Genomic DNA, 25283 nt, shown 5'->3' with positions numbered 1-25283 from the left:
TGCAAAATAACATTGACTTTGGAATGGCTTACTTCCTTTTGTAGTAATTCAAAAATATTATGACAGCTATAGTTTTATAGTGAGCATAAAAATCAGTGAGGTAAGTTCAGTGAGGTAAGGTTAGTGTTGGAAGTTTTATTAACAAAAACTTTAAGTATTAACACATGAGTTACAATTCCCATGTGTTTTCAGAAATTTGCTGGAACTGAACTCAACATTAAATTTTGAACTTTGTACTAGTCACTTAAAACCACCTAATTTTAATGTAAGAAGTAGCCAAAAACTTAAGTATGAAAACAGGCTTTATAAACTTGGCTGAATTATTAACCTACATATGATATGAATTCTCCCATGTAGGTGATACAAAGCACTCTCAACCCAGCATTGTTTTCTTCAAATAGGTGGCATGTGGGACTTGGGTATAATTTTTGACAGGTAGGTATGACAAATACATTTTTACAACCTGAAAATCTCAATTGTGTTATTAACAAGCTGGTGATTGTAACTTAACTTTTATAAGCATGGCTTAAATGATATATGTGGTTATATGATACTAAATATCCCTGAATTCTATTTTTTGAATTCAAATTCTTTGAGAACAGACAACCTAAGAGAAACATGTACTGTAAATTATGAAGCACTTTATTATATAATCATTATTGTTTTTCTTTGTGCTATCTAAACATTTAAAAATATATAGGTTTTTTTTTCTCTTGTCAAGTGTGTAAATCTTTGACGGTTAAATGAAGTCAGCACACAGAAGTGTTATTATATAGTCTTTTATCTCTGATTCAGTATTTCTTTACTGACTGTAGACATCAACAGGAGGAGAAATACATCATTGACATTAACTAACTGCCTTGAAAGGCTGAAGGCTCAATTGAAATAACCAAATCTCTTGTTACTTACGATTGTTAAGAGGAAGAGACGTTAAAACAAAAGACCTAAAATAGGATCCCTCTTAGGAAAGGGATTTCTCTCAGTTTTCAACTGTATCAATGTCCTCTCCTTACACATTTTTGTTTAGTTTGGTCTCAGAGAGCTGTATCTCAACGAGAGTGAATCTGTAAATGTGCAGAAGGTGTCCTACCTGGTCTTTAGGGGAAATGTTGGTGCAATTGCACGACTGCCCATTCACATGTAGATCAGACTCCAGTCCAGCTTCTGTTGTATCAGGAGCTTTCAAACCATATAGCCGTTTGCTTTTCATGTTTCCTAGTCATCTCAAACTACATATGCCTAATCTGAAACTCCTGATTTCATTTCCTCAAGTCCGATTCTCCCCAGTTTTCCCAGCACAGGCAATAATTCCACTATCTACTGAGTTTTTCCAGCTAGCAACCCAGGAGTCTACTTTGATGTCGTCCTTCCTTTTGTCACTACACATACAAATCTTCAGTTCTGCCAGTTGTCTTCTGACTGTATCTCAAAATACACCACAAACACAGCCACGTGCCCCTTCTCCACCACCTCCATCCTAGTTGTGATAGCCACTTTCTCCCTTCTGGCTTACTGCAGCAGCTCTTCACTTGTCCCTGGCCTCCATTTCTGTCCCCTAGTGCCTGTTTTCTGTAGAATACCCAGAGTGAATTTTTAAGAAAAAGTACATCAAATTGTCTCATCCTTGGCCAATAGCAAAACTCTATTGGTCTTTAATAACTTCCTTGCTTTCTGGTTCAGCAAGGCAATCTGTACTCACCTGCACATCCTGCCTTAGACCTAAAATCAAGCATTTCTACGATGAAAGTGGATTTGTTTTAGTGAAAAATGGCTTGGAGAACACAATGTGGGCACTTGGGGTGGGTTTTCATTGCTACTCAGGTAGTCAACTTTTTCTAGGTCTAAAGTAGACAAAGCTAGAAATTAAAAAAAAATAGGAAGGGTCAGAGTTGCAAGTGAGGAATGAAAAGTTACGTATTGGACACAATGTTCACTATTTGGTGATGTGTACACTGGAAGCTCCAAACCTCACCTTTACACAACAAACCCGGATCTAAAAAAAAGGAAAGAAAATACATCATGTGTTCATAATATTTCCAATTTGAATTTAGTATTACAAGGCTTTTAAGTTCTTGGAGTTTATATCTGTATTATTCCACTCTTATGATAAAACTTGTATTTATTAAATGATATTGACATAATATTTGTTCTACCTCCACCAGCTCCAACCTTACAACTGTATGGTTCAGTAAATCACAAACCTGACTGTCTTCTTAAAAGGCTATATTCCTAACACTAGAATGTTGTCTGGCACAAAATTGATTCTTCATATTTACTGAATGAATGAAAAAATGATTCTGGTTACTGCTTATAAAAAGGTTACCTACAGACAGAAGAGAAATCTGAAATCAAAATAGCTGCAGAAATCAAAGAGCAGGAGGATGTAACCAAGCATAGGATAAAAGATGGGTATACTCTCATCCATAGAGCCAGTTTTTGATGATGCAGCTGCTGAAGGACATTTTCTTCTGAAAGGCAACTTTTGCTATAATTAGAGATTGACATGAAAGAGTTTTTGAAAGCAGTGATTGTTCTGAGTTCTTCTTTAACCAGGAATTCAGAAAGATTCATGCTAGCTGAATTACCAAGCCATCAAAGTCATTGATGTTTATTTCTTAAAAGTTTTCTTTTATAGCGGTCAGTAGCCCCTGATAGTTAGAGAAGTGAAGAATGCAGGACTCTTGCCCCACCACCTGGTCTCTGTGTAGTATATTACAGCTGTACAACTTCCCTGAGTACTCCTTCAGGTTCTAGCTGTCTGTTTTTCTGAAAGTTTCATGTTCATGAAAGCTTCTCTCTAAGTCAGTGTGATGCTATGTCTTGCGAAAAGGCATAGCCAACCTTGCATTTGCTTTTGGGCTGGAACCCTCCCTGAATCATCGAGACGCCAGGGAGATTGAAGTTCTAAGCCTAGGAAGGATTCCATTCCAAGGGTTGAAGCTTTTGGGCTTACTAGAGTCACAGAACTTCACTGTCCAATATGGTATCCATGAGCCACAAGTGGCTATTGGAGCACCTGAAATGTGGCTAATCCTCATTGAGACGTGCCAAAAGCGTAAAAAAAAAAAAAAAAGCTGGATTTTGAAGACAATACAAAAAATGTAAAATATCTCAATATTTTCATATTGGTTACAGGTTGAGTATTAATGTTTAAATAATTTAAATCAAATTTACTATTTTATAGTAAATTATTAAAATTAGTTTCACCTGTTCCCTTTTACTTTTTCAATATGGCTATTAAAAATGTAAAAGTACAGATGTGGCTTTCATCATAATTATTTTGAACACACCGTCTTAAATCTTGCTCTTGGAAAAGCGGACATGCCTGTACATTTATAGCCAATGCATAGATTTCAAATACCATTCCTTCACTAGGGAGAAATCACTCCTCACATCAATTATGTTAATTTTCAGTTGTCCATCAAATATAAAGAATATTGAGGTATTTTTGGTAGCAGACTCTGAAACGTTAGCTTTTAATTAAAGTCTTTCATAGTTGATTAACTAACTCTGGAGGACTTAGTTACTCCCAGTTGGGTAATACACCCATCCATTCACCCACCCACACACCCCTCCACACTACACACATATCATAGAGTGTATGCTGAAGTATTTTTAGTATTTTTAAGTAAATGTCAAACAATATAGTGCCTCAGTACACGTTAGAGCACAAAACCTTATTTGCTGGTTCTCCACTCTTCCTGAGGGCTGTTGATCAGCAACCTTTATTGCATTCTTGCAGTATATAAATCACTGAATTAGAAGCTGTGGAAAGTAGAATAATAAAATATAATAACAATAGCAGAAATTTATTGAGTGTTTCTAAGTGCTAGGTACCGTGCTAAGTGCTCTACATGTGTTATTTAATATTCAAAATAAGTCAGTGAAGGAGGTACTGTTATTATCCCTGTTTTCCTTGTAGCACCTTAGAAATGTTGGTGACATTTGGAAGGCATTGTAATGAGTTAGTTGAACATATATGTTTGCATTGCAGAGGATGTTGCAAAACAGAGTTATCCACTTGAGCCGCTTGTCTATCCAAACTGAAACTCAAGATGGTGAGCTTAATGGGATCTTTTCTCTTCAGTCTCTCTCTCTCTCTTCTTCCCAAGGCCTTGATCTTTAACCCCTGTGTCTACTCCACCAAGGTTCTACTGCTCCTTCCTTTTAGCTCTGTCTGTCTTTGGCCGTCTGTCATTTTTTCCCTTTCTTTGGATTTGGGATGAAAGGAGAAGGGAAATAGAAGGGCCTATGTATAGAAAGAGTGGAAGGAGGTACCATGATCCTATTTCTTTAGATTCATGACAATCTCTAAGACAAAAAAAAAAATGTTTTAGTCTTAAGATGCCTACTTTGCAGCAAAACCATAGGAGTTTATTATAATAATTTCTAAGTTAACACATAGTACTGTAAGTCTAACCCATTTCGAGGATTGAGGATTCAGGGGAGAGCTTGTATTTCACAGTCACTTGAGGATCCAGACTTAGGGAAGTTCTGCCATCTTGTATTTCCACCATCTGGGAAATGTTGCCTCTAAGATCTCTGAGGAAGAAAAGGAGTGTGGTATGGTACAGACAGGAAGTGATGTGCCTCATTTCTACTTAGATTTCCTGAAGAAAACACAGGGCTTCATCTTCCCAAAAGGTTCCTGAGAAGTGTGATCTTTCCTGTGTTCAGGAGGAAAGGAGAGTGGATGTGAGTGAGAACTATTGGTTACTACTAAGCAAGTTTTAGATTTTAGGTTATTTTTAGCATTTGTGTCTTTGGAGGCTGTGTACGCTATGCATACTTCCCAACTTTGAAACTGTCTCCCATTTGAATGATTGCAAGTTGAATCAAATTCAAATACACCCTTAAGTCTACAATTAGGAAAAACAAACAAATGAAGCTTTGAATGTGAAATAAAACTATATTGGGAGTTTTGTGAGTGTTCCACTTCTATTTTCTTTTAAGGTTTTTCTTTGTGATAGCCTGTTTATTCAATTCTTGAAGCATTGTCAAGCAAGTAGCATTTAATTTGTGAAAATTTTCAAGTGGCCCCTTTTTCTCCCTCAAGTGTTTCTTTTTTCTCTCAAGTGTTGCTGTAGTCATTTTAAGATAGAAATGAACCATTTGATTTTTAGAAATTATTTATGGTGCATCAAGTAGCACTTAGTGTTTTGTCACAACGTTGAAACTGTTTCTGAAGGCACACATAAAATACGGCAGAAAGGTCGAGTGTATTATGTATAGAACTTCTAGAAACATACCTCGCCGTTGGAACTGGTTATAATTCCTGGGTGCTGACATGAAGATTAATCATGTTTAACTCTGATTTTGGCAACTTTTGCCAATTTCATTGCCATGGTTCTTTTCTTTCAAGTTATTACCTGGAACTGAAGTGATAACAAATGTTTTATGTTTTATACTGCCAGATAAAAGGTTAAATTTTCATATGTCACATGCTCTTACACACACACACACACACACACACACACACACACACACAAATGGATCAAAAGGAAATGAGCAATTCTCCTAAAATGGAAAGATTGTCCTAGTTTTAAGATTAGATGACTGGTTCCCATGTGGTTAAGTCATATGTAAAAATTGGAAATTCGACCTTCTGGGTCTTTGTGCACTGACTATATCATATAGTTCTAATTTTCTTTTGTTTTTCTGGGAAATGATGGTGCTCTTTGCTTTGCCAAGTTTTATTATTGAGTCAACTGCCAAAGTTTAAGAGAGAGAGTCAAGGGCTCTTAAAATTATTTGGTGTTGAGTGAAGAGGCAGAGAAAGGTATTCCATATACCCAAACATTTTAACTTTATGTCTCTACCTGATGTTAGAGTATAATCTAGACTTCAGGCTTTTCTGATTCTGTTTTAAATGATGTACTCTGTTGAGTGGAGTCAGAATATTAGAGAGGGGAACTTAACTTCACTCATTGATACCCAGTTTGGAACTAGACATTCTGATTTTTAATAGAATCTATTATTTCTTGCCTTATCTTCCCTGTGTTTAAACTTCAGTGCATTCAAAGGCTTGTGTGCCTGCTTGTGGTTTTGCACCATCTGGAAGTTCATATTTGACTCTAAAAATGATGTCATACTTGCTTAGTGCACACTGGGCTAATGTTGGTTGTGAATTGCCTGCGATCATGTCAAAGTTTCATCTTAAAAAAAAAAGAAGACCCTCAAGCCCATTTTTAGTGCAAAGCTCTGAAGATAGAGTGAAGGTGATTGAAAGGCATGACCCAAATTCCTTTGAAGTTAAGTACACACTTTCCGGTGCATGGAAAATAAACCTGCAAACAGAAGACATCAGCTGGCACAGGCTCCCTCCTGCCATGTTGAGTTTAGGGGTTGTGAGTAGCATGCTGATCACAACCATCCTCACTCTCCATTTTGTTCCTGGAGAAGTATTCTCATGGCTAGGGTTGCTTTTTCTCTCTTCTGGGCTTGGGAAGCTGCAACAGGACACTGATAGATCACACATGGCAAGAAGGTGCAGTAAATGTTAAGCCTTAAAGTCTAGATTATATTCCAACATCAGGTAGAGACATAAAAGTTAAAATATTTGGGTATATGGAATATTTTTCTCTGCCTCTTCACTCAACACCAAATAATTTTAGAGCCCTTGACTCTCTCTCATCATAACAGAATGTCTTTTTCTAAACTCTCTCCAGCACCACTCACTACCTCCCATATTATAATTTATTTATATCACAGTTTGAATATTAGGCATTTCCTTTAGTCCAGATATAGACCATCCAGCTTTGATAGGTAGGATGCAGAGCAAATGGGACCTCAGTCATGTGTTTCTTCTCAGAATCACACTGAGTCCCAGTAAGCCCATGTGCAAATATCTACAATGGATTGTAACCCCTTTATAACCACTGCTGTAATCCAGAGTGCTTAGCATGTTCTGCCAATTTTCCAATCGTCCACCAAATGCCTATGCTTTATGCATAAACTCAAAATCATATTTTTCACCAGATATAATGAAAACCCAAAGAGAATTAGTGGTGTTATGCCAGGTTGATAGATGAAGGTAACTTTAAACAAAGATGAGCCACATGAGAATCTGGGATGCTTCATCTTTAGTGCACCTGGCACGAACTTTCATTTAGGAAGGGGAAGATCCCCAGGACATGAGTACCCCTCCACTTTCCAAGGCCCTATATCTTTCTGGCCATTATGTGAGAAGGGGCACAGCTATCAGATATTTGAAGAATGTGTCATTCTCCTCCTCTCTAGTCACAGAATGTCCACCCTCTCTTGTAATGTAGTCAGGGCCACTAGGGCTTGGGGGCTTCACACATCTGTGATCACCCCTTCCCCTACTGGGACCTCCCAGCCAGCTTCATCCTTTTCACTGGAGCAGAAACTGGAAAAACTCTACTCCCCCACTCCCTGTCACCTTTGACCTTTAGAAGAGGATATTCTACTCCAGTAATTTTTCTTTATCTCTAATATCATTATCCTTCCCTGATTCATTCTACCAAAAATGGATTCCTGCCTTTAAAAATCCTAAGATGTCAGGTATGATTTATTCACATCTCTTGGTTTTATAGATGGAGAAACTGAGGCTGGAAGGATGCGGCAGGGGAAGGGAGAGTTATCTGCCCTGATCCTCTCAGTCAGATAAAAACAGAACGAGTCCTAAAAACCTAAGTGTCCTCTTTCTATTGTTCCTATTGGCTTCTTCTTTTTTTCTTTCAAATGCCGCCTTCTGCTACCCTGAACTTTTCTTTATTTTAATTTTTAAATTTCAGTATCTTTAGGAGTATAGGTAGTTTTTGGTTACATGGATAAATTGTATAGTGGTGAAGTTTGGGATTTTAGTGTACCCATCACCTGAGTAGTGTACCTTGCACCTAGCAGGTAGTTTTTTTATACCTCATCCTCCTCACACCCTTCCTGCTTCTGAGTCTCCAGTGTCAATTATACCACTCCACAGGCCTCTGTGTACCCAGAGCTTAGCTCCCACTTACAAGTGAGAACATGTAGTATTTGGTTTTCTATTGCTGAGTTACTTCACATGGAATGATGGCCTGCAATTCCATCCAGGTTGTTACAGAAGACTATTTCATTCTTTTTTTATTCATATATATGTGAATACTCAGCTGGCACAGGATCCCTCCTGCCATGTTGGGTATATGGAGTATTTTTCTCTCCCTCTTGACACCAAATAATTTACATATATATATATATATATATATATATATATATATATATACACACACACACACACACACATATATATTCATATATATGAATACTCAGCTATAAATATACTATATATGTGTATATATATTACTTTACTCTTATCTGCCCATTCTTTGATAGGCACTTAAGTTGATTCCATATATTTGCAATTGTGAATTGTGTTGTGATAAACATACACATGTAGGTATCTTTTTGATGTGATGACTTCTTTCCTTTTGGGTAGATACCCAGTAGTGGGATTGAGTAGTAGACTGACTTTTAGTTATTTGAGAAATCTCCATATTGTTTTCCACGTAGGTTTTAGTAATTTTACTAATTTGCATTCCCACCAGCAGTATATAAGCCTTTCCTTTTCACCACATCCATGCCAACATCTATTGTTTTTTGACTTCTCAATATTAGTCATTCTGGCTGCGATAAGATGGACTCTCACTGTGGTTTTATTTTGCATTTCCCTGACAATTAGTGTTGTTGAGCATTTTTTCATATGTTTGTTGGCTATTTGTATATCTTCTACTGGTTTCTTATGGCATTCTTGTATCATTTTTGTTTTTTATTTATTTTGTCTTTTTTTCTTTCCATTCAAATTTTACTTGCCTATAGGATAAGGAAGCAAAATGTTTGAAAATTTCTGTTTTGAGATATAGCAATCCTCTACTTTGATTTTTTTCTTCCCCAAGACAAACCCTTTTAACTCTTGTTGTTTGGTTATTTTGATATCTCTAAATAACATGCTTGCTTCTCTACTTCCTGATTGCTGGTGTAGCTACTGTCTATTATCTTCCTGCTATGGAAGGTGAAGACTAAACCCTTCTATCACCCCAATACCTCATCACTCATGTGAACCTTATCTAACCCCCACTTCATTCTCCCAGTTATAAGATAATTTAGTTTCCAGGTTGGTGTTTTGTTTTGACTTCTCTCTTTCATGAAAAACATTGTTGTAAGATGTTTGTTAATTCTTAGTTGTATATTCATATATTTTTCAAATTCATTAAAATATAAATTATAACTGTCAAAGTATAAATTATTAAACTATACAGTTCAATGAGTTTTGACAATTCTGTATACCATGTTCTCCACTCTCCCTAATCAATTTAGAGAACCAAAAATATCTCCTGTCCCTTTATAATCAGCCCTTCCCACCTTCCACCCCAGGCAACTGTTGCTTTTACTTCTGTCACCATAGATTAGTTTCACCTCTTTTAGAATTTCACAGAAGTGGAAACACAATTGTGCAATAAATCCTCCAGATTCTTTCAGGATGCTTTTGAGATTCACCTTTGTTACTGTGTGTATCTGCAGTTCACTCCTTTTTAAGAATAGAGAGTATTCCATATAAATATACTACCATTTTATTTATCCAGTCATTTGCTGATAGACATTTGTGTTATTCCCTGGGTGATCCATTATGAGCAATGCTGGTATGAGCATCTCAATAAAAATCATTTTGTGGACATGTCTTTTAGATTCTCTATATTAACAGTCCCCAACCTTTTTGGCACCAGGGACTGGTTTTGTGGAAGACAGTTTTTCCACAGATGAGGAGGTGTTGGGTGTCAGGGATGGTTTAGGAATGAAACTGTTCCACACCAGATCATCAGGCATAAGACTGTCATAGGAGCATGAACACTCTTGGAACTGCACATGTGAGAGAGCTAGTTCATTATATTCTATGAAAATCTAATGCCACTGCTGATCTGGCAGGAGGCAAAGCTCAGGTGGTAATGCTTGACTGACACTCACCTCCTGCTGTGCAGCCTGGTTCCTAACAGGCCCTGTACTGGAACTGGTCTGAGGGTTGGGGACCCCTGTTCTATATGGTCTTATTTAATTTTGATTTGTTGTAGTGAACATAGTATCTTCCTTTTCTACATCAACGATACTAACAAAGAGTTACTTCATACATTCCTTCCCAAAGGGATCAGGACTGGTCCTTGAAGAGTTAGTTCCTGGATGGTTCTAACACCGGCTTTGACATATAATCACAAATTGAGGTGTTTTTGATAATCCAGAAAAAAGTAAATCATGGTGGTTGTCTTAGTTCATTCAGGCTGCTAGAACAAAGTACCTAGATTGGGTGGCTTATAAACAACAGAAATTTATATCTTACAGTTGCAGAGGCTGGAAAATCCAATATCAAGGCACCAGCAGATTTCTTGTCTGATGAGGGATCAATCAGTGCTTCAGATATGGTGCCATCCCGCTTTGTTCTCACATGGGGGAAGAGGTGAATGAACTCCTTTGGGCTTCTTTTACAAAGGAATTAGTCCCATTCTTGATGTACTTTTCCCTCATGACCCAATCACCTCCTAAAGGCCCCACCTTTTAATATTATTGTATTGGGGATTTGATTTCAACTTACGAAATTTGAGCAACACATTCAGACCATAACAGTAGTATCTGCTGAAGTGGCAGCAAAATAATTGTGGCAAAGGTTCCTGATCTTTTTAAAATGTATATCCAATAAAAAAAGTAAATGTCTTAGGAGTAACATATTGAATGTCATAGTTTAGCTGAGAATAAGTACCTTGGAAATCTCATAGTCTGTCATTGTCAATAATTAAGGACAATGATCCTTCAAATAAAATGTTTGACACAGTTGCATTTTAAGACTGGATTAGTGTACATTTATAAACACAGTTGTAAGTATGGTCTTATATATCAAAAAAGTACAATTTTAAAAGGCTGTAGTAAATTAACTCAAAATGGCATTCTGATGGTCTTCATATTCTTTTCGTCTCCCTCTCTCTCTCCCCCCCCGCTTTTTTTTAACCACTTCGGTGATTTTTTCTATAATCTAGTCTGAGTAGTGTAGAAATAGACCTTTCTTTGTACATGGTCTTCAGAATGTTAAATTTAAAAAATAAAACATACTTTCTTATTAACATTTGAAAAGCAGGAATTATATATTTTTAAATTTTAGAGCTGAGCTACAATGGGGAAATTTTTTTGTATGCTTTGTCTTTTTTTTTTTTTAAAGTATTTGGAAAGCCGTCTTTCATGAGGCTGGAGAATGGGTGTTTCATTTCTATCTTATTTTCTTCCTCCAGTAGCATGAGTGTCCTCTTGGCAACATGTATTTTTCTAATTTAGGAGTGTTTCTCTACATGTCAATCTTGTTCCTCCAGATGTCCATGGCATGGCTCATTGTGTTCTCTGTATTCCTGGAGGATACTGCAAAGCTTGAGCAGTATTTTACCCTCCCTGGGCTCTCAGAGACTTGGCAATATTGATGTGCTTTGTTTCCCAGCTTAAACAAACATGTTGTTTCCCATAAGAGGGGAAACAAACATGGAAACCTACTACTATTTCATAATGTCTTATTTCATAGAAGGCTTATTTTTAAAAAAGTGTCACTATTGAGATGTACACACAACAAGGCTGTAAGAAGGATGTAGGCTGTTAAAATGCACGGCAGTGAGGTGCCATGAGCAGTGGTTCCATTGTGCCTTGCTCAGGAAACTTGCTGCTACCCTCCCCACTCCAAGGGCAGGACTGATGGTTATTGATGACCTTTTTGTAAAATCACAACCTTCTGTCTTTTTCCTAATTTAGGTAGATGCACTGAGATTACGACTGGAAGAAAAAGAATCTTTCCTCAATAAAAAAACAAAGCAGCTGCAGGACCTCACAGAAGAGAAGGGGACACTGGCTGGTGAGATTCGTGACATGAAAGATATGTTAGAAGTGAAGGAAAGAAAAATTAATGTTCTTCAGAAAAAGGTGAGTAGCTGACATAAGCCCTTCAAGTGGGGTATCATCTATGTTTTGTCATTTTGGATAAATGTTGAGCACATGGAAAATACTCAGTCTTTTATGAATTTTGGATTAGGAAGTGTAGGCTGATTTCCTTACTGGTAGTTGTGTCATGTCAGTATTAGCATCACCTAATGAATTTTCTATTTGATTACCTAGAAACTAAACAGTGATGATTATTTCTTATTCGCCAGCTTAAACATAGAGATAATTGTACAAATTTAGATACGAATCCAAAATAACAAATGGTCCCCAAGGTTAATTTTTTTCTGTTTCCTTACTGAGAGTTAGCAAGTATTTTGTAGGTCCTGAATGTATTTAGATACATTTTATATTCACATAAATTATAGTAGATCCTATCCCGTGAAGCCCACGAAGATTTTTTGGAGGGAGGGCTAATGTTTTATACCCATTACTTAATTGAAATCAATGGAAAGAATGTATAATAATTTCCAGCCACAGTGATGTAACACAGAAGATGCTCTACCTCATTAGGACCCTTCCTTCCTTCCTTTAGCAGCTCATTTTCTCCCTTGTAGGGGACCCTGATTTTGCGATAAGACCCTGATTTTCTTTTGGAGCATTCCTATTTGCTACTGTATATAGTTTTAGTGGGACCATTGAGTATTCTGCCCTCTCTTAGTAAAAGGGGAGGTGAGAAGAGAAACCAGTGGCTGCTCTTTTACAAAAAATAAAATAAAATGTGTTGGGAAGATACATGGCTCTCAGATGAACAGATGACCAGAGTGGAAACGAGGTGGAAATCAGTGGTGGGCAGCAGGAGCCCCTGGCCTGGATGCTGCTCTCCACAGGAGTGTTGTCAGGTGCTCTGCTGCAGCTGCAGCAAATGGAAGTAACTGGCCCCTGCTCTTGGTGTCACCTGTTGTCATCATTTCTCACCTAGTGTTGATCAACAGCATTTCAGGTGTTTTTCCTGCATTCACCCTCATGTTTCCTACAGCCTATTCTTAACACAGAAACTGGATTAATCCTTGTAAAGCATAAAACAGTTCATGTCACTCTCTGATCAAAACTCTCCAGTCACAACCAGTTACATAATTTTGAGGGTGGGGGAGCGTCCGTTGCATAATGTAAATGTGAAACCCCTGTCCCAAAATTGAGAATTTCAGGATAGTAACATCAGAGCATTAAACCAAGCATGGGGTCCTGTGCAGCTGCACAGGTCAGAGGCCCATGGAGCTGTCCCCACCACCATTGGCTTCCATCGTCACTCAGAGTAACAGTGGAAGTCCTTGCAAGGGCCCAGGACACCCTGCAGGATTAGGCTCCCTCTGGCCAGTCTGGCCTCCTGTCTCACCACCTTCCCCTTTGCTCACATGACATCAGTCACTGTGGCCTTTGTGCTCTTCCGCAGATATGTCAGGCATGCTCTCTTGGTACCTGGCATTTGCCGTAGTCTTTACGGGGACACTCTCATTCTGAACCAGTGCTGCCCGTTATGGTAGGCATGAGCCACAAGCAGCGATTAAGGCCTTGACTGAGATGTGCTGCAAGTGTAAAGTGCACATCAGATTTGGAAGACTTATGAAAAAATGAAAGATCTCTCATGAATAATTCCTTATATTGATTATGTGTTGAAATGAAAATATTTTGGACATATCAGGTAAACTAGGTTAAGAAAATGAATTTCACCTTTTTTTTTTTTTACTTTTTTAGTGTGATTACTAGAAAGCTTAAAATTACCTATGTGACTCACATTATGTTCCTATTGGCAGAACTGCTCGAAATAGCCACATGGCTCATGCCTTTGCTTCTTTCAGGTCTCTGTTCAAATTGTGCTTTATTACAGGCCTTTTTTGTCCATCCTGCATAAAATCACATAACCACCCACATTCCTGCCCTCTATCTTCTCTCATCCAGTTTTATTGTTTTAAGTAGAGCTCTTTACCATCTGACAAATGTGTGTGTATATATATATTTTTTAAATTGACATAATGTATATTAAATATATAAATAAATATATATTTAAATATACATACATATATATAGTTCATTCATATTACTAGAATATAAATTCCAAAAGGATAGACTTTTTCCCCATATCTTTAGTACCCAAAAGGTACTAAATGCTTAATATTTGTTGAATGAATGAATAAATGAACTCGCTCCAGAGTTAAAATCTTGGGTAGGAGCATTTGATGGGCCAAGGTTGGATTACATGCTCACCCACTGCTGCCAGGAGACTCATTCCTGTGAATTTGATTCAAGGACAGAGCCATGCAAAGATGATGACAATAGTTGGCGTTCATTTGTTTCAGTGCAGAGGCTGTGATGAGATTATCAATGCATTCTAATATCTATTAGGATATTGCCATGCTTTTGACTTTTCATTAATGAGTTCTCTAATCTTTCTTAAACTCTGAGAGCCAGTTAGTCTCTTCCTGTTCTGTTAGGGTTAGCCAGAACCTAAATGGTACATTCATGTACAGAATAGTGCCTATCACATTTTAAAAACAAAGTTAGAATTAAACCAAATTATAGAGACTTTACCAAAGAGTTAAAAGTAGAGACACTGCTCAGGATGTTGGTGATTGATGAATTGTATTATTAATTCATTTCTATGGATATCTTCATGAACAAATTTTGCAGAATTTAAACTTTCCTCCACAGCCAGACTCAAAAGTTTGGGAACTAGTTTGGAAGTTCTAACAAAGCTAGTTGTACATTATGGCCCCTTCTGGCAATATGATTATGATATCACTTGTAGATGATAAGTAGAGATCTTCATGGACAAGGTCATGGTCATTGGACTCTCCTCTCGCAGCACAAGCTAACTGATACAGAAATTTAGAAGAGAGCTGAGCAGAGATTATTAAGGACCTTGAATCAAAGGGGCTGTCTAGGGTAGGTGGGAATAACACAGAGATAGCAGCAGGTCTGGGAGCATGTTCTAAGGATTCGAAAGAAGATTTTCATTGAAAATCTCCAGCTGCAAATAATAACAAAAGTTTACATTTATTGAACTTACTTATATTGAGCACTGTATGCTGGATACTCTGTTTACTCATGTAAATAGTGCTTGTTACAAACACTGTTTACTTACTCTTGACCACTACCTGGTGAGATGGGCTTAATTATTAATCTAAGGAATTGAGGAATATTGAGGCTTATGGTAAGTTTGCCTAAGGCCATATAGCCTAGATATAAGTATCTTTTGTCTTTGGGAATATATAATAAAATAATGTAAATTAAGAGAATACGCCTCATTTTTCTTTTGATTTCACTTAGTATGATGACACCAGGCATGAGAGTGAATTGAGGAAAAATATCACCCTTGTTTTTTTTTGTCAGGAGTTGAGACTAAGTGCACTCATTCTTGAGGAATAAATGATAACAGTTTTCTCCGTGAATATTTTGGGATGACACTTTCAATGGTTAAGTGGCAAATGGCCACTTTTGCCAATGCAAATATTTTGCAGAATTTTAAACTTTCCTCCACAGCCAGACTCAAAATTTGGGAACTAGTTTAGAAGTTCTAGAACAAAGTCAGTTGTATATTATGGCCCCTTTTGGTAACATCATTATAATATCAGTTGTTTAAGTCATGTAGATAATGGGTTTGGAAATGTTTCATGTTTATTTGGAGAGGTTTCTCAGCTTCAGGTTTTTAAACCAAGCTTACCGATACATTTGGGGAGGTAATAAAAGCACTGGCAACATAGCAAAGCTGCAGGAGCTCTATTATACCTGCAATGTGAAAGAGAAGTAATCCCTAGAGAAGTGGTGCATATGATTTAGAAACTGACTCAAAATGTATAAATAATACAAAAACGAATGGGCTAATGAAACATTGTCTTTAAGTCTGGAGACTCCTTGGAGCTTAAACTACATTCAACATAATTGGCTGTTTTAGGGCAGGTTTGGATTGGAACAGCATAAGCTTTGGATTAGGGTATGTTGGCATGCAAGAATAATAAGATCATGTCAGTGTCAGACATGCATTATTACTTAATATTTCTTTCTCATAGACTCTTTTGCAACCCTGTTTTGATGCCAATAGAACTAGGTATGCTCCTTTCCTGGCCACATTTAACCTGGCAAAGCTAGGCTTACATTTCATATATGTCAGCTTTGCCTTCAGAGCTCTGGGCCTCAGAAGTCTTGTGTGCTCCGTAAGCCATGTAGACAGGCATGGACGTGATGCTCTAAGCATTTCGTCACTTGAAGAAGGAAGTGAGACTAAATAAACAGAAAACCCCAGGTGGAGGAGCATCTCTGATGAAGCTTTCATAGGAAGACAGAGATCATCTAGCATGGATTTTTGGCCCTACCATCATACTTTGGGGTTTACTCTGTAATTCCAAGATATGGAGTTCTCTTAGGGGACAAAAGTGTACATGTATGAAGTGTTTAGTGGAATATTCCTGTGGGGCTATGACACCAAAATCAGAAGAGTGGTACAGTTTTCATGCTGCAACCCTAGTTTTCTGTTCCCAAAGCTGAATTTAAACTGTAACTGATGAAGTGCTACCTGACTATTGAGTTTTTGTAGGAAATGTCATAAAACCTTGATGACACTGTACATTTGGAAAGTGTATAATGCTCAGGATTTTAGGACATGGTAGCATTATTTGAATCCAATCAAATTCAGACTTATGCAGCACATACATTCTTACATCATAAACTTGCTACCCACGAAAATTTTTTCAAAACCCACTAAAATTGAACACAAATTCTATCTCCATTTTCATTCTAGGCCTTAGTCCCACAAGCAATGTGAATTTATAGAGCAGACGTACTTTATTTATTAGAGGTAGAAAAACAGATGGTGATCTCTCTGGAAGCCAAGTTCACTGGCTGCCTACTTTTTTTGTGAATTGCCCTGTGGGTTGGAAAAGGCAGAGGGGTGAATGGAGTTGGCTCCTGGGAGTAGTGTATACAGACCTTCCCACTTCAGCAACTTTCTTCTACCTATTTGGAAGTATGGTGGTGAAAATTCTAAATGATGATAGCCTCAGGGGTAAGGACGTTCTGGGATTACTGAGTTTCTTCACGAGCTTTATTTTTTTAAAAAAAGTAATACCTGAGAAGATAGATGCAGAACATAGAGATTTCCATGTTAGTGTAAAATTGAAGTAAAGTATGGAGGACTTTTTGACTCAATTGAGCTCCTTCTCAGGGATTAAACATCTAGTTGAACTTTTATACTTATTATTGGCAAACCTCCTAATTTTTTGAACATGTGCAAAATCATATTTATTTCACATTTACTGAGTGTTTCCTATGTGCCAGTCAGTCACCACTCTAGATCCTGGAGGTTCAGGGAGAAATAAGACAATTTCTAGTCCTCAAAAACTGACAGTCTAGTTGAAGAGACAGACATGCATAATCCTAAATATAAGTGCAGTGGAGAACAACATACGGTTTGTTACCAGAAGGAAACCACTTGATGGTTGCAAACAGCAGAAGCCACTTCTGGCTACCTTAAGCAAAAGGGAATTTTTTGTGAGAATATCCAGGGTCCCAGTATCTAGTCTTTAGAACCAGATTGGGGATGATCAAGAACCAGGACAGCTCTAAGAGACCAAGAGAAGGCAAACACCACCATGATTTTATAACCAGGAGTTTCTGGTTAGCTGTCTTTTCTGCTGACAGCTGCTCTCCCTCACCCTCTTTCTTCTGCCCTCACATTACACTGTCAGTCAAGAGTCTAAGTCCTGGGACAGAGCTTCAAACCTCACACAACTGACTCTCATTGGCAGGATATAACCAGACCCTCTTTTACAGGAGTCTGAGAAATGTGACTCTAAGCTTAACACTTAAGCTTTCTGCTCAGTTTTTGTGTCACTTAACTCATGGAGGTCGTTGCTGACACTGCAGCCTGGAGGAGGTTTTATACTCTTAGAGAACTATTTCTTGGCTCAGAACTATGCATTTCTATGGTGATTGTTGGCTTCCCTCTCAGGGCTTGAGCACCCCAACCATGATCATCAAGATACCTCCAGCTTCTGGCAAAATTCTTGGGATGTGGTGCTCCTTGTTCGATATACATTGAGTGAATAAATGAGCTCAGCAGATTCTCAATGAGAGAGAACTTGGGAGAGGATAAATTGCTTTGAGATCTTCTTCTCATCCAAGAATATCATTATCTCTGAGGAGAGTCATTTGCCCCAGTGAAATGTCAAACCCACTCTTGTTCCCAGCACGATATGTTCTGTGTAGGCTGCAAGATGGAACCATTCCATGAATAATAAAACACAGATGAGGAAATGGCTGTTGCTCTACCCACACCTCACACCTCCAGCCTTGGTTCTATTACCCGAGGAAGGTAAAAAGGGATGAAGGTTTGAGTAAGGGTGTTTCACCACTCTTCCTTCATTCTCCTTTTTAATAGAAAGAAATGTGGCATTTACAGAGAATATCATCTTATTCTGCAAACAGAAGGCTTCCTTCTCGAGTTCTCACTTCTTTCTAATGTATTGGATTGTTAGGAAGGTGATATTTTTTGAAAGTGAAACAATGACATTTCTGGTTACATGTGGTCATTTCCAATTATGACCATGGAAATAATTATTTTTATAATAAAATGATTATATACTATTTGTTGAACCCTTACTGTATACAGACACTACGCTAGGCCATTTGCGTCCTTAGATTATGTGTTCTCATAACAGACCTACTGGCTTATAGACACTATCATAATCCTGACTTAAAATGAAAGACTCATTCTCAGTAAACTGACACAAGAACAGAAAATCAAACACCGCATGTTCTCGCTCATAGGCAGGTGTTGAACAATGAGAACACATGGACACAGGGAGGGGAGCATCACACACTGGGGTCTTTTGGGGGGAAGTAAGGGGAGGGACAGTGGGGGATGGGGAGTTGGGGAGGGATAACATGGGGAGAAATGCCAGATATAGGTGATGGGGATGGAGGCAGCACATCACACTGCCATGTGTGTACCTATGTAACAATCTCACATATTCTTCACATGTACCCCAAAACCTAAAATGCAGAAAAAAAATGAGAGACTGTGGTTTAGAGAGGAACTTGCTCAGAGTGATGGGACAGGAAAGGGATGGAGCTATTCTTAACCACCACACTATTTGGGTGTTTTTCCTAGTTTATGACCTTACCTTCCTCATGAGACAAGTGGGATCATTAAGTTTTAGGGATTAGCTAAACTACAATTTGAGCAACATACCTGAGGTTGATATGTAAGAATCCCTCTTTTTAGGACAAAACCAGCAGAGATGCGGCCACTAAATAATGTACTAAAAAAAAAGTAGGGAATTAATTACATGAATAAAATATAACACCAGGTCTGTATTTAAAATTACTATAAGTTATATGTAGAAAAAAGAAGGATTATGGTGACTTTCAATATCTGTTCAATTTTTCTTCCCCCAGAGACTCTTTATGTACCATTCTAAGATTGTTTTGCTGCCTCATTTTTAAAGGATTGACTTGTTTGCTCTGACGGTAGTTTCACTTTTTTTCAGTTGTTGGCTTAAAGGACTGAGACCTCAAAAGATTTTCTGAGACATGGAAGCAGCTTTCCTGGACTAGTTAAAGGTGAACTTTTGAGTTGGGAGAGTCCTCATTCCTTGCCAAGTCCAGAGAGGAAGTGGTCTGGGAAGCTGCTCCACTTTGCAGTGAGCTGTTTACCTTAGGTCTAACCTGCTTGGTGTAGGCAAGCTCGCTTTGCATCTGAAGTCAGGAGCTAGCCTGGTATCCCAGGGGTTGGATAACAACTACGGTGGCCATGGATCTAAGGCAGACGTTCTTAACCAGGGGCTGTAACTGAGGCTTAGAACCTCCCTACCCCCCCGGGAACATTTGCGAATGTCTGGAGATATTTTGGGTTGCTATAACTGGGAGGATGCTACAGGCATCTCGTGGGTAGAGTCTAGTCCAGGGGTGCTGCTAAATGTCCTAATATGCAGAGGAGACCCCTGCGCCCCCAATAAATAATCATCCAGAGAAGCCCTGGTCTTATGTATGGATCACTACTGATCTTGGTTCTCTAGGCCCCCAGCCTTGAGGTAGCATTTTTTTAAAAACAGTTTTTACTTAGTATAACAGATCTTTCTCCCACCTTTCAGTATCATATCAGTTAAAATGCATAACATTTTTACCTGTGCTTTTTTTCTGGCATTATTTTAGGCAGCTTATAGAGTTGAATGTTGTGTGTGTGTGTGTGTGTGTGTGTGTGTGTGTGTGTATGATTGGATTGTTACTATTGTCTAATAATGTTCACATATAGTAAGCTATACTTATAAATATGAGCGTGTATGACATTCTTGAACCCTGAAAATTGTTGCAATTATTAAAACTGATCTGACCATTCTTATCATGTTAGCAACTAATTTGTTAGGCGGGTGCTAGCCAGGAGTAGTATAGGGAACATGTAATAGGAATAAAGCATCTGACTTAGAACAGAGATCCTCACCCAGCAGATAAAACCCAGTTTAAACTTCTTTGGCTAAATACCAGCATTCCAATCCTTTGCAAAATAGTGACCTTTGTGACAAATTTTTTTTTCTGACTAAAAATAAAAGGACTTTATTTTATCAACCTTTTGGGTTGAAAATCTGATTACTATATTCACATTAAATATATCTTTTCATACATTTGATCTAGTCATTTGGGATAGGGTAAAATTATCTGTTCAACGTAGATTGCATGTAGATTTAACTAATACAGCATCTAAAAATTAGCAATTAAAAAGTATAATCCAGGTTAGTGTTTGTGATTTGCCAACTTTCTTTTGAACAGTGTCTTTCTTGGAAAATACAACAACACTCTAACTTAATGTATTACACAGAAAGTTATTTATATGTATTTTGTGTTTGTAAGGTAGCAGTATGTCATGGGACCTGAGAAGAATCTTTGCTCTTGCATCCTTTAATACAGTGTGTCTTGACATCTTGTTTGGAGGTTCTAACAGGGGAGTGCAGCTACTCGTACACACTTGACTGAAGATCGGTCCTCCTCTATTGGGGATGATCATCTTCTTTGTCCAAGCATGTAGCTTTGGGAGGGATGCACATCGAGTGGTGAGGGAGGAAGGGGACACACACCTAACCACCCAGATCAGCAGAATCAACCCTGGTGATCAATGGGGTGACAGATTTGCAACCAGATCACCCTCACATCCAATACAGTGTGTCTTCATCATGGTGATGAAGGTCAGCTCTTCATTATGGTGATGAAGGTCATGCCTTCATCATGGTGGTGAAGGTGATGCCAAAGGTTCTAGTGCTAATTAAATTCCACAGGACAAATAATCACCAAGAGTACATGGCTGCTACAGTTGGCTCAAATTATTTGGTGATGGTCTAGGGAAAAAAGATCTTGGTGACTTTAACCAATTGATTGATCCTGTTGGTCAGAAGTCCATTTTGCTCCAATGAAGTGATACTCAAAAGTCACTCTGTGTGTGCTTTGTGTCTTTTAAATAGAGATTGTGGCTTCCTTCGTAAAACTAAGCTTCTTTGTGAAGCAACAAATTTAGTAGCCTCCTCTTTTGTGTATATTGATTGTCTTCTAAGGGATTTGAAATTGTCCTTCTCCTAGAGATGACATCAAAGCAACCAAAGCCAGAAAAATTCATGCTCTAATGGAACAATTAAAGAGATTAAGGAAAGTCTGCCCATTTATTCATGCATTCATTCAGCATCTATAGGCACTGTCTTCACATAGCTTCATTTTTTCCCCTTGGGCTCTAGTGTACACAACCCAATATTATTTGATTTTAAAAGACATGCAACTTTGGTTATGCTGATGAAGACTGGACAGTCTTGAAGACAGGAAGAAATGAGACAACAGTAAACTTGGAAGAGACCTGATGGAGCCTCCTAGTCCAACCTCTTCGTTTCTCCACTCAAATATAGAGTACCTGACAGATGATATGACTTGTGCAGGGTCATGGAGCTAATTAGTGACAGAGCCTGGGCTGTACTAAAGTGTCTGAATCTGATTATACCTTTTCTTTCCTTCTTTCCATGCCCCTATGGCATATGAGGCCTTGGGCACCATTGCCCTACTCTAGCCCATTTGCTTGCCTGCCCTTCTGCTGTCCAGCCATCCAACAATCCAAATTCAGCATCTGTAATGAGCTGGCTGCCTCACAGGTACTGGGGATACATACACTTTTTAAGAAGGTGTATTTTTTGCCCTCTGAGAGCTCACACTCATGAATAAATTACAAAATAGGCAATTACAGGGCTTTGTATGATGTGTGCGATATCAGCCAGGTACACTACACATAGGAAGGGCACATCCCCTAGCCAGGGGAGTGGGATGAACAAGGAAGACTTCCTGGAAAAGTTGATGACTAAATTGAGAGATGAGGGACTAGGAGTTGTTGTCCAATCAAAGCTAGAATAGCATTTGCAAAGGTTTGGCAGGAAGAGTCAGCACAGTGCATTTGGTGGAATTAGAAGTAATTTAATATAGCTGGACCATACTTTCTTGGCCCATTTAGGAAACAGATTTCACATTTGGGAGCTTTTCTATTCTTTACATCTTCTAGCAATCAAATATATTTTATAATTAAAGTTCAAGAGTCTTTTTGACTTCTTTGCTATAAATGTTCTCTTCTAGGCCCCTGTGAGTTGCAAGTGGCAATAACAATAACCAGTGTTATTTAAAAACACACTTCAGGGCCAAATCATGCTGAGAATTGATTCTCATTCAATGAAAAAGCTGATCCCACCCAGGGGAGGGAAATACTCTTTTAAATAAATATTTGTTTCTGGGTTAAGACCTCATATTCTGTACTCAATTTCACTATGATGGATTTTTTTTTTAAAAAAAGGTTTGTTTATAATTACCTGCAAAATTCCTTGAAGATTTAAGATAAAAATGCCCAGAGTGCTCTGATCATGGCTGCTACCTTAACAGGTATAGGCATCTTGACACATCTGTCAATCTAAGCTGCCAGCTATTGCTTTTAGTTTTCAAAATGGGATTACAGGTGGTTGAGCCTTTACATATTTTGGTCTGCAGATGATTCCGTTTTTCTTCCTACATACTCCCAGGCCATTTGATTTAAATCAACCTTATTTATGTGGGAAGGACAATTTTCTGTCTTTTTTTTTTTACTTATTTCTTGTTGGCAATGGACTCTGCTTTGCTGTGAAGAGTTTTACACATATCTATATTAGCATGTATCATGTTATATTGTAAGGGAAGTCCATGATTCAAAACATCTATAATACATGTCTTAGTTTCCATTAAGAATAAATGTAAAGTAAGGGCAATGTGTTCTTGTGGGGCATATTGCTTCACAGTTATTGTGGGTAATAGCATCTTTCTACTGCTCTGATACTGCAGTCTCATTGCCAGTATTTTTTCCTTTATAGTTACCTGATTATATTATAACTTTTGCAGACTAAAATGTGTAACTGCTTTAAACAGACTGTTTTCATAGGAACTGTATTCTAAATTAATGACAGAAAACAGACAGCAATTTGGGCCCTTATCATAACATTTTTATCATACCTCCTTTTTAGATTGCTGATTTTTGAGAACCAGCAGTAGCACCCACATATAATCAGTCCTTAGATAAAACAATAATGGTTTATAAAAGTCACTTATAACTCTAACAAAAGTACTGTGGTAGGTAGAATTCTAAGATGGACCCCTGAGATTTCCCACTGCCCTGTTGTACATGTCCTGAATAATGCCCAGGACTATGAAAATGATGGACTTGGAAGTGAATTTTTCCTTAGAGCCTCCAAACAAATGCTTATCTGGCTGACACCTTGATTTCACCCTTGTAATATCCCAGGCAGAGACCCCAGCCACACCTTGCCAGACTTCTGACTTACACAACTGTGAATTAATAAATGGATGTTGTTTTAAGCCACTAACTTGGTACATTTTGTCACACAGCAATAGAAAACTGATATAAGTACATATTATATTAACTTTTCAGAGTCCTCAAACCTCTCACAGAAATTCAGAGGCAACTAAACTGTAGTAGAGTTCACAGGATACTGACAAGGAATGCTGCTGGTCCACTAAAGTGGCACCACTAGTAACTAAAGCAGTTTCCAATACCTTGACTGTTCAGCGTAGAAATAATAGGAGTCTTCCCTTACAATAATAGTGAGAGACTTAAACACCTAGCTGTCAATATTAGACAGATCATTGAGATGAAAAATTAACAAGGATATGTAGGACTTGAACTTAGTTCTAGATCAAGTGGACCTGATAGACATCTACAGAACTCTCCACCCCAAAACAACAGAATATACATTCTTCTCAGTGCCACATGGCACTTACTCTAAAATTGATCACATAATTGGAAGTAAAACACTCCTCAGCAAATGTGAAAGACCTGAAATTATAACATTCTCTCAGACCACAGTGCAGTCAAATTAGAACTAAAGATTAAGAAACTCACTCAAAAACGATGAGTTCGTGTCCTTTGTAGGGACATGGAGGAACCTGGAGAACATCATTCTCAGCAAACTGACACAAGAACAGAAAATGAAATATCGCATGTTCTCACTCACAGGAGGGTGTTGAACAATGAGAACACATGGACACGGCGGGGAGCACTACACACTGGGGTCTGTTGGGGGAAATAGGGGAGGGACAGCAGGGGGTGGGGAGTTAAGGAGTGATATCATGGGGAGAAATGCCAGATATAGGTGAAGGGGAGGAAGGCAGCAAATCACACTGCCACGTGTATACCTATGCAACTATCTTGCATGTTCTTCACATGTACCCCAAAACCTAAAATGCAATAAAAAAGAAAATAATAATAATAGTTAGAAATAATATCCTTTTAAAAAGAAAAAAAAAACTCACTCAAAACCACACAACTACATAGAAATTGAACAACCTGCTCCTGAATGACTCCTGGGTAAATAATGAAATTAATGCAGAAATCAAGTTCTTTGAAACTAATGAGAACAAAGAGATAATGTACCAGAATCTCTGGAATGCAGCTAAAGCAGTGTTAAGAGGGAAATGTATAGCATTAAATGCCCACATCAGAAAGCTAGAAAGATCTCAAATTGGCACCCTCACATCACAACTAAAAGATCTAGAGAAGCAAGAGCAAACAAATCCGAAAGCTAGCACAAGACAGGAAATAACTAATATCAGATCAGAACTGAAGGAGATAGAGACATGAAAAATTCTTCAAAAAAATCAATGAATCCAGTAGCCGTTTTTTAAAAAAATAAATAGACTACTAACTAAACTAATAAAGAAGAAAAGAGAGAGAAGAGCAAAGTCTCAGGATACAATACAATACAAGGCAGGTGGATCATGAGGTCAAGAGATCGAGACCATCCTGGTCAACATGGTGAAACCCCGTCTCTACTAAA

The 25283-nt window shown here is 38.0% G+C and overlaps 1 protein-coding gene across 50 annotated transcripts in view; it reads left to right on the top strand.

Moving 5' to 3' along the window:
• ERC2 (ELKS/RAB6-interacting/CAST family member 2) overlaps positions 1-25283 on the top strand; it is a 973896-nt gene that overhangs the window by 380772 nt on the left and 567841 nt on the right. For all 50 annotated transcript variants that reach the window (XR_013527394.1, XR_013527393.1, XR_013527389.1 and 47 more), the window contains one exon: positions 11770-11937. Coding sequence is in view for 29 of the 50 variants with exons in the window: in XM_035274352.3 (XP_035130243.1) it covers positions 11770-11937 (168 nt within the window). In the remaining 21 variants the exon portion in view is untranslated. The remainder of the gene's footprint in view (positions 1-11769; positions 11938-25283) is intronic.

Source organism: Callithrix jacchus, chromosome 15 (genome assembly GCF_049354715.1).
Source record: "Callithrix jacchus isolate 240 chromosome 15, calJac240_pri, whole genome shotgun sequence".
Classification (NCBI taxonomy): domain Eukaryota; kingdom Metazoa; phylum Chordata; class Mammalia; order Primates; family Cebidae; genus Callithrix; species Callithrix jacchus.
The sequence above is the reverse complement of the archived record's forward strand: the minus strand, read 5'-3'. Positions and strand labels throughout refer to the sequence as shown.